This window comes from Myotis davidii, unplaced genomic scaffold (genome assembly GCF_000327345.1).
Source record: "Myotis davidii unplaced genomic scaffold, ASM32734v1 scaffold599, whole genome shotgun sequence".
Classification (NCBI taxonomy): Eukaryota; Metazoa; Chordata; class Mammalia; order Chiroptera; family Vespertilionidae; genus Myotis; species Myotis davidii.
Genome location: NW_006290772.1, coordinates 749,382 through 759,342, shown reverse-complemented (window position 1 = coordinate 759,342; position 9,961 = coordinate 749,382). Strand labels below are relative to the sequence as shown.

At 37.5% G+C, this 9,961-nt stretch overlaps 1 protein-coding gene across 2 annotated transcripts in view; it reads right to left on the bottom strand.

The window, feature by feature from the left end:
- Positions 1 to 2,378: 2,378 nt before the first annotated feature.
- MEIOB (meiosis specific with OB domains) overlaps positions 2,379 to 9,961 on the bottom strand; it is a 23,671-nt gene continuing 16,088 nt past the window's right edge. The window contains exons 7-13 of one of the 2 annotated variants that reach the window (XM_006763917.2): positions 9,531 to 9,583; positions 9,345 to 9,440; positions 8,518 to 8,619; positions 7,676 to 7,826; positions 4,857 to 5,040; positions 4,026 to 4,112; positions 2,379 to 2,768 (exon numbers count right to left, since the gene is read on the bottom strand). In XM_006763917.2, coding sequence (XP_006763980.1) covers positions 2,658 to 2,768; positions 4,026 to 4,112; positions 4,857 to 5,040; positions 7,676 to 7,826; positions 8,518 to 8,619; positions 9,345 to 9,440; positions 9,531 to 9,583 — 784 coding nt within the window. In that variant the 3' untranslated portion in view covers positions 2,379 to 2,657. The remainder of the gene's footprint in view (positions 2,769 to 4,025; positions 4,113 to 4,856; positions 5,041 to 7,675; positions 7,827 to 8,517; positions 8,620 to 9,344; positions 9,441 to 9,530; positions 9,584 to 9,961) is intronic. The other variant, XM_006763918.2, reaches the window with a different exon arrangement.

Genomic DNA, 9,961 nt, shown 5'->3' with positions numbered 1-9,961 from the left:
GGTACCTCATTGTCATTTTGATTTGCATCTCTCAGATGATTAGTGACTTTGAGCATTTTTTTATATGTCTTTTGGCCTTCTGTATGTCCACTTTCAAAAAGTGAAGCTGACACCTTTTCATGTTTGTACCCACTTTATATATATATATTTATATTGATTTCAGAGAGGAAGGGAGAGGGAGAGAGAGATAGAAACATCAAAGATGAGAGAGAATCATTGGTCGGTTGCCTCCTGCAAGTCCCACACTGGAGATCGAGCCCACAACCTGGGCATGTGCCCTGACCTGGAATAGAACTGTGACCTTCTGTTTCATAGGTCGATGCTCAACCCCTGAGCCATACCAGCTGGGCCCGCTTTTTTTTTAACAAGACTATTTGTGGTATAAATGTTGGTGTAGTATCTTTGGTTTCAGGTAAGTTTTATATTTCTTTTCAATACAATTAATTCAAATATGCTAAAACCATATATTTTAAAGAGAAAGTAATTATAAGTGTAATAATGTACTAGAAAATTCAAATTATAAAAGAATAGAATTCATACAACAAAAGTATTAATAGCCAAATATGAGTGCCAATGAAATTGCTATAGCTTAACATTTACAATAGCTGATAATTATTGGTAATGCACTAAGTGCAGGAATCTAAGCATTGTACCTATATTAACTTACTCAGTCTTCACAGTTGCCAAGAGAAGTTGGTATTGTTGTCATTATTTACAAAAGGGGAACTGCAAAGAAAGAAGATTAAAGCTGGAGACGATCCTGGGAGCAGCAAATGGGTTTGAGCCTGCAGCCACAGAGCTTGCCCATGAAGCCACCTCCAATTCTAACTCCTCTAGCTGGGCCTTCATATCCCACCTGTGAAATGGGCAAACTAGCAGTACTTAGATAAATCAGACTCTGTAAGTAAAGGGCTTATTACAATACCAGTCACATAAAAAGCACTTAATAAGGTTAGCTATTAATGTCTATAAACTTATCCCAAGGAATAAGCTATTGGGCATGGGGTTTCCTACTAGTTAAATGTCACACTGAGAAGGCTCCAAAGTAGCAGTGAGGAGGTCAGTCAGAGCCCTCTGCCACCCTGTTAGGGCTCTATGGTTGCAGAACACTCGTTGCTGCATATGCACCTACTTCAAGAATGCCTGTATTAAACACCTGTATTATACGGTTAAAGCCAAGTAGTAAAAGAGCCAGAGCAGCTGAGGCCCATGAACTGCAGGAGCCCAGACAGTTGGTTGAGGCACCCTTGACCCAAGCATTGGTACTTTGGGACCCGCTGCTAGAGGTCAGGGCATCAGGAGGCCTGGCACAGCAGCTCCTGGCACCATCTGGGCCAGGCGTCCTTCCTCATCTCCTGTGCTCTTGAACACCTACTCTTATTTAACTAACAAAAGATTTGAATGTGGCTGCCAGTGGATGCCTTCAGTTCTCTCTCCTCGCCAACCTGACACCCTGCCCCCCTATTCCCCATGGGCAGGGCACTGTCCTTGAACCTCCACCACTTTCCCTTTCCTTCCCTGTCTACCCTCCTGATTCGCCTTGCTTAACACGCCCATTTCACAACCCAAAGGAGAAAGAAAGGAAACTCTCATTGGGCACACTTGCTGTTTGCACAACTAGGTCAAATCCTTCATTACTTTACTTATTACCATAATTTGGCACACTAGCTGTCAACTCATATCCCTACTCTATGGCTGCCTATGATAAAAGCCAGATGAAACATTACTGACAAGGAAAGTTTATTTCACAACACCAACTTTATAAAAGAGTTTCATATACTTCTTCTTTTCTTTTTTTCTCACTCCTATAGTGGGTAAAATGTAGCCTTCTGAAGTGCCAGACCCAAAAATGTTGGCATAACCTCCCAGACTGTAGATCAATGCTAACCATGTTGGTGGGTCTGTGCCCTGAAGCAACTCAGCATAGTATGGTGCTGAGGAGAGTGCTTTGGGGCTCCTACAAGGATGACTGAGGTAGAAGGGAGGCTGTTGTCCTTCTATCCAAGCAGGCCTCCCACCCTTCTAAGTGATGGGCATGGGACAAGGCATCACTCATATAACTTTTTCAGTCAGTCTCCCCACAGTTGATTTTAGACTCATGTCAACCCTGAGTCAGCAAGCCTTCACAAGCATTGGGTAGCGCCAATGTATCATCAGAGCAGGCAGGGGATTTGCAGAGCTCCATGGTGTTTCAAGCAGTTGCACAACATTGCCCACAGACTTCTGCTGTTCCCACCGGGCCCCTCATCTGGGCCCTTGTAGCTCCAGGAAAGCAGATTGAGCCATTGGCAAACTCTAGGTAAGTTGTTTTTAGAGGTTCTGATCTTTCTCAGGGAAATAAAATAAGGAGGAAAGGGGCTTAAGAAAAGAAATCAATCTGAGGGAAAGATTAAATTTGTTTATTACTCATGCAAACATTTTCCAACTTGGGAAGAGAGAAGGCCAAGCTGGTAGAAATGGCCTGCTAAGAATTGAGCTCAGGTGAGATAGATATTTAAGATTTACCCCCAACCAACTCCAGGAGGAAACAACTATTTATAGAAACATTTTTACCACATTTGAACAAAGTACATTTTATCCATAATTTTCAACTCATCATCCACATTAAGGGGAGTTAAAACTCATATTCTTTTCCAGAGTTTATAATGATATCTGATTTAAATATTTCCTTGTCCAGACAAGTTCCTACATGCCTCAACAGGATCTGCAAGCTTACATGAGATCACACTAATTCTCAATCTACACCTTGCTCTGTCTGATAAAAAAACCTGTAGGGAGAAAAGAGAGAGAAAGTTAGTTTTAAAGACTACCGTGTATATAAAGTTGAAAACCAATAACCACAACAGAGAATGCAATAGAGAACCACAATGAGTTTTGCTTACAGCTGTTAACATCAACGTTGATTCAAGTTCCAAGACAAAAGAGTTCAAGTCTCAGGCAGAGTTCAGTAGAGAAATTAAGATCTGGCTTTTGTAAAAATCCATGTCATTTTTTTCATGACATTTCTCTTTGGTAGGAAAGTTGGGATTTCAAATCCAACACATAGAAAAATAGGGCTTAAAATACGTTTAAGCTACCAGTTGTGATCGACATTAACCTGGAGTAGTAACATAATCTGTTAGACTACAGGAATATGATGACGAAATTTATTAATAACTAGAGACCCGGTGCTTCAAAACTGTTAAGAGTGTAAAGGAGAAAACATTTGAGAATGATGGGAGGAGAGTAATAATGTAGGCAGCAGCCCTATCTCACCTGTGACTTGGGGCTAGTGGCAACATTTCTTGGTCCCATTTTCCTCATTTGCAAAACAAGGCTCACTTCCCTTTACACATTTAACACAAAGATTCTATGAACCTCCAACACTGCAGTGTTATTGGTGCTTCAGAAGTCTGATCGAGTTTTAGGATTACAGAATTTTAGAGGCTTAGAGAAGTTAATTAATCTCCCCAGGTCACACCGGCTGAGGAATGGTAGAATTGGAATTCTTACTTGAGTCTGTCTCATCCAGCATCTAAGCGTTTAACCATATGCTATTATATCCCGCTCACTGAAGTGAGGAGATTGCCACATGGATTTTGTGGGTGGGGCAGACCCATCTTGACTCTAAAGCAGCCGTGGGCAAACTACGGCCTTTTATGTAATGATGCTTACTTTGAATTTATATTAGTTCACACAAACACTCCATCCATGCTTTTGTTCCGGCCCTCTGGTCCAGTTTAAGAACCCATTGTGGCCCTCGAGTCAAAAAGTTTGCCCACCCCTGCTCTAAAGCCAGGTGCCTAATCTTGGAGTTAACATTACTGGGTATTTTCTTTGTTGACCTATTTATATGGTGTCATTTGTAACTACTTTATGCTATATGAAAAAACCTGATTACTTCCATTGTTTCTACAGTAGCCAAATCCTTCTGCACATCTGGGAATTGGGCATCATTAAAATAAGAAATTATTTATTTGGTCAAGCTCTAGGATTTTCTTTTGTTTGAATATATAGAACAATATAGTACTGTAAAATATACTAACTTTTAAATAAATTTTACTTCTTTCCAAAAGAAATTGCCACTTTAATGCTGTTTTCTGTTCATCCGTCATTGCAAGAAACTCATTTACCTGATTTAAAAAATAAATCAAACAAGTATTTCCAAAGTTTATATAGATAACTCATCTTAACAAGGTGAAACATCAATTTTCTCATTAGAAGTGGAATTTTATTCACAGTAATTACAGCTCAATTCTCTTGATGGAGGAGATAAGGTCAGATATCTACTCTAAATTAAATCTCTGAAACTAATCTGGTTGGTTAGCACAGAAAACTCCCCTTGACAAACTGGAAATCACTTGGAACTGAGGTTTAATGGTAAACTTCAGGAGCTGGTTTTAACAATAAGAAACAAGTGCTTATCATCAAGTGTACAATCTAATCTCTAAGTATCTGCTGCTGCTGTCCTACAGCGGCAGATGGGGAACATTCATGGCTGACTTTCTACAGCTGAGTGTGTAAAATATTGCCAATCCTCCTTCTGGAAGAGCTACCTCATAACTGATTGACATCTTCAATGTGTTGTTTTACCCATTGTTATTTGACTATATAAATGTCTTGTTTATTCTCCACTGAGAATAAATAAGGGTCTCTGTCATTATTCCTAATAATATTAGCTATGATTTCAATATACAATATGTACTTATTTGTTCATTAAAGAAAGCAATGTATATTTAAATCAAGATTGATTTTTCACAGACCTCTTTATTAATAAATTAATTGCTATCAAATGTTCACCAAAATAACCTATATTTTAGAGGAAGAAAATCCAATTTGGACATATTTCCAAACATGGTTTCTTTTTTGCTATTTACCGTGCAGCCCAAAGTCTCCTCCGCAACATTTCCTGTGAGACTACAGGAATGGAGGGTACCTGTGTGATCAGTAAGATCAATTAGCATATCAAAGCTGAGAAAAACGGATTTAAACTTCGAAGAATCTTTGTTGCAAGTTGTACAAATGCTGGAAGCTTCATTTACAATGTAACCACAGCTTGAACTGAAAAGAAAGGAAGGACAATGATAAAATGTGAAGGCCCTAAGTAACAAATCTGTTTTCCAGCAGAATTATCACTTAAAAGTCTAAATCAGAGTAAGTAATTTCAGAGTGCTCAGCACTGCGCAGGATACAAGACAAACATAAAATTACAAGAAATAATTCCACATGTGTTCTCAGTCTTTTTTAGTATTTGTGATTCATCTGAAACTGGGATAAGCTCATTGTCCTGCTTCCTATCTTCCCCCATGCTGGTCCTGCCCCTACTAGGGCCTTCCTTTCTTGCCCACCCCCCACCACACAACCTTAACTCCTTCCCTTCTCTGAACAGCTGCAGAATTTATACTTCAGCACTGACTATATCCTGTCACATCCTATTCCTTGTTATTGCAGGCATGTCCATCTTATATCCCTGCGGCTGTGTTCTAAGGGCAGGAATGGTGTCTTGTGACTAGAAAGCCTAGGTTCCACAAATGCTCACTTGATGGTACTTATTAGGTCTTCTGTACATCTACAGAAAAACCGTAGGGTTGGGTAAGTTCACACCCTAAATGCTATTATTACTACTAGTGACACATTCACCTCTCTTTAAGTGGTAATTACATGCTATTTCATATTTTTGAAGCAGGTCTTACTTTAGCCAATTTGGAAAGGACTAATTCAAATTTCTCAAGAAAAGAGAGTGATCTGAAGATAGTGGTTTCTTATCTAGCCACAGATCACATTTAAAGTAAATGTTAGATGCTTTTCTTCACATATCAATACTAAAGCTGTAGGAAAAAATGAGACAAAAATTATTTAAATTTGTGAAAAATATTTTTCAAAAAATAACTGCCTTACACAATAGCCTCCACATTAATTTTTTTCAACTTCAATACAAAATCATAAAGTGTTTTAAAAATCCATAGGTCAACTGCCCTGGCCAGGTAGGCCAGTTGGTTAGAGCATCCTCCCCATACACCAAGGTTGTTGGTTTGATCCCATGTCAGGTCATATATGGGAGGCAACCGATCATGGTTTCTCTCCTACATAGATGTCTCGATGTCTCGATGTCTCTCTCTCTTTCTTCCTCTCCCTCTAAAAAATCCATAAAAACATACCCTTGGGTGAGGATTAAAAAAAAAATCCATAGGTCAATATCTTGACTGTGGTCATAGGCAAACAAACCTATACATGTGATAAAACTACATAGAACTTAATGTACACATGTGCACACAAATGACTGCATGTCAATCTGGGGAAATTTGAATAAAATAAGTGGATTGAGTCCAGCCGGTGTGGCTCAGTGGTTGAACATCAACCTATGAACCAGGAGGTCACGATTTGATTCCCAGTCAGGGTACATACCTGGGTTTTGGCTGGATTCCCAGTGGGGAAGGTGGGGGCATGCAGGAGGTACCCAATTGATGAATATATCTCATCACTGATGTTTCTATCTCTCTCTCCCTCCCCCTTCCTCTCTGAAGTCAATAAAAATATATTTAAAATGAGTGGATGGAATTAATGTAAATATTCTGGCTATGATGTGATACATTGGAGGAAATTGGTCAAAGTGCACATGGACTCTTTCCATATTATTTCTTAAAACTCCATGTTAACCTAGAACTATCTCCATAAAAATTTCTATTACAAAAGCCCATAGGGAGCCCTAACCGGTTTGGCTCAGTGGATAGAGCGTCGGCCTGCGGACTCAAGGGTCCCAGGTTCAATTCCGGCCAAGGGCATGTACCTTGGTTGCGGGCACATCCCCAGTGGGGAGTGTGCAGGAGGCAGCTGATTGATGTTTCTCTCTCATCGATGTTTCTAACTCTCTATCCTTCTCCCTTCCTCTCTGTAAAAAATCAGTAAAATATATTTTTAAAAAAAGAAAAGAATCTGCTTTAAAAAAAAAAAAAGCCCATAGGGAGATTTCACAATAACATTTTAGACATTTCTTGCCAACTATCTTTTGGATAAGATTATTAATTCTTCTGGGGTTTACTTTTCTATGCAATAGATATTTTGACCTATGAGTGGTTAGAAATCATTCATCATGCAGTTGAAAATAATCTTTTTAAATGCAGTCACTTGCCCAGCCGGTGTGGCTCAGTGATTGAGCATCGACCTATGAACCAGGAGGTCAGGGTTCAATTCCCAGTCAGGACATATGTCCAGGATGGGGCTCAATCTCCAGTGTGGGGCATGCAGGAGGCAACCTATCAATGGTTCTCTCTCATCATTGATGTTCCTATCTCTCTCTCCCTCTCCCTTCCTCTCTGAAATCAACAAAAATCTATTTTTTTAAATGCTGTCACTTGCTATAGAATGTGGCAACCAAAATAATTTTCTAATACATTATAAAACAACAATTTGTCATTCTAGTTAAAAGTTTCTGGCAGTATCATTACAGTTTAGGACTACAGATATAATTGCCTTTTAATTTAAAATTTTCTTTAAAAGACAATTAAAATCTTTAAATCTAAATAACTTGCCATGGAAACTTCAGTATATGCTACTTAATTATACATTTCCCTCACATGTATAACCACGGTGATGCCCAAGTATAGTTAAACTTTTATGGAACTTAAAAGTTTATTAACAATAATTGTTTTTTATTTCTTACAAGAATGAATTTGCTAAAAATAATTTGGCTACTTACCATCTATTTCGAACTACTTTTGTAGTTTCATCATCAATGTTCAGTGTAGAAATGTAAGCATAAAGAATGCCATAAAAAGGATCTTTTCCTTCATTCTTCAAAGCTTTTGCCTTTAATTGTTTAACTGTATAGACATCAACTATTGTATTTACTAAAAATAAAAAGAAGTTATTATAGCTCTCTCTATACATATTCTAAGAATTACAAAGAATTATATCCAAATAGAAAAGCTACAAAGTTCAAATGAGAACATGTAGAAGCTTAGTTAAGTAACAGAACAATTATTATACTTGCTATATTACAACTTATTAATATAAATGGGGGGAAAGCAAAAAAATAATAAAAATGGGAAAGAATGAGAAATTAATGCTTATTAAAATGAAGCAATGGACACAAGACACTGGGATGTAGGGGAGGTCAGGGGAAGGTCAAGGGGGAAAAAAGGAAACAGATGTAATACTCTTTGTAATACTTTAAGCAATAAAACAAAAAAATTAAAAATAAAAAAATAAAATGAAGAATTTATGATTATCAGAAGATGCCATTAGAAGAGTGAAAAGGCAAGCTACACAGTGGGAGATGATGGCAAAAGACAAAAAAAAATATCTAAAGAATTCTTAAAAATCAATGACCAAAAAAACCCATAGTCAACTCATTTATTTGAGCTTTCATCAGATTGGCAAAAGATTATAGAAAGCTCCAAGAGTTTTAAACTACTTTAAAAAGTCGAAATATAGCAGTTACAGAATCAGAATACAGGATCTTTTACTATGTAAAACAAAACTTTATAGGCCCCAATTTTGGCCCTTTAAAAATTCAAATAATATTTAAAGGTCACTTACAATTTATGGATTCTTCCAAATAACTGTCAATTGCATCATCCTGAGGATTTGTTTCTTTGTTTCCTCTTATAAAATTCAATAAGATGTTAGCTTCTGGTGTCTCTTAAATTGAAAATGCATAATAATTAAAAATCAAACTGATTGCTTTTTTTTTTAATTGATTTCAGAGAGGAAGGGAGAGGGAGAGAGAGAGGGAAACATCAATGATGAGAATCATTGATCAGCTGCTTCTGCATGACCCCTACTGGGGATGGAGCCTGCAACCCAGGCATGTGCCCTTGACCAGAATTGAACCCGGGACCCTTCAGACCTCAGGCTGACGCTCTATCCACTGAGCCAAAGCAGCTAGGGCGTAACTGATGACTTTTTAAATAACTGTAAAAGATCCAAAATTATTTTTAACCTTTGCCCATTTTAACAACAAAAGGGAATAAAATAAAAAAATGGAAAGGGGAGTACATAACTAAGGGAAGTATACAAATAGACCTTTGTTAAAACAATCCCCTTCTGGAAGTGTGTGGGAGGCAACCAATCGATGTTTCTCTTTCTCTGTCTCTCCCCCTCCCTTCTACTCTCTCTAAAAATCAATGGAAAAATATCCTTAGGTGAGGTGAACAACAACAACAAAAAGTCATATAAAGGCAGGAGCAAGGGGAAGTTTTAGAGGGGGTAAGGGGGCAAGATAATTTTAAAAAGTCATATAAAACAATCTTTCATTTTTAATTCAAATGAAATCTAAGTTTTGTTTTCATTCTTAAATACACAAATATTGGAATATGTGATACAGTCATTTTCAAAGGGATAAAAAATTTCAGATAACTTTTTACCTGGATTAGTTGTAATAATGGTTTTTGAGATTACAGTTGCTGTCATGCAGTTTCGAAATTTGTCAAAATTTATTCTTACATCTGAGGCAAATATTACTGTTTGGGGAAAAAGCCATTTTTAAGTTATTACATGGGGGGAGGGATAAAAAATGACAAATACTAAACACAATCATTGCAGTATGATACCTGTTTCTCGTGGCACCCAGCTCTGTGCAAGTAGAATGGATTCATTATCCCAACTGCACATTAAAAAAGAAGAAGAAGAAGTGATAAAAATTGACTACATTAGAAAAAAACTGGCAGTAAACATTATTTACAAAAAAAAAAAAATCTTAGGGCTGGGGACCCATTCCCCATGTGGTCAAAGGCACAAGTTAAAGATGTTGGTTTCTCCTGCATTTTGCAGAGTTATACTGTCTATTTCACAGAGCATTTAACAGCTACATGATCAATCATTCCTCCAATACCATTAATCTTTAACAACATCTGCTCCATCAATTCTTTCTTTTCCCATCACTCAGGTCACTCCTGGCTACTTGGAACTGAGTGACTACAAGTCTAAAGACTTTTTTTTTTTTTTTTTTTAAGGCCAAACAGTCTCTGGTTTTTTTTTTTTA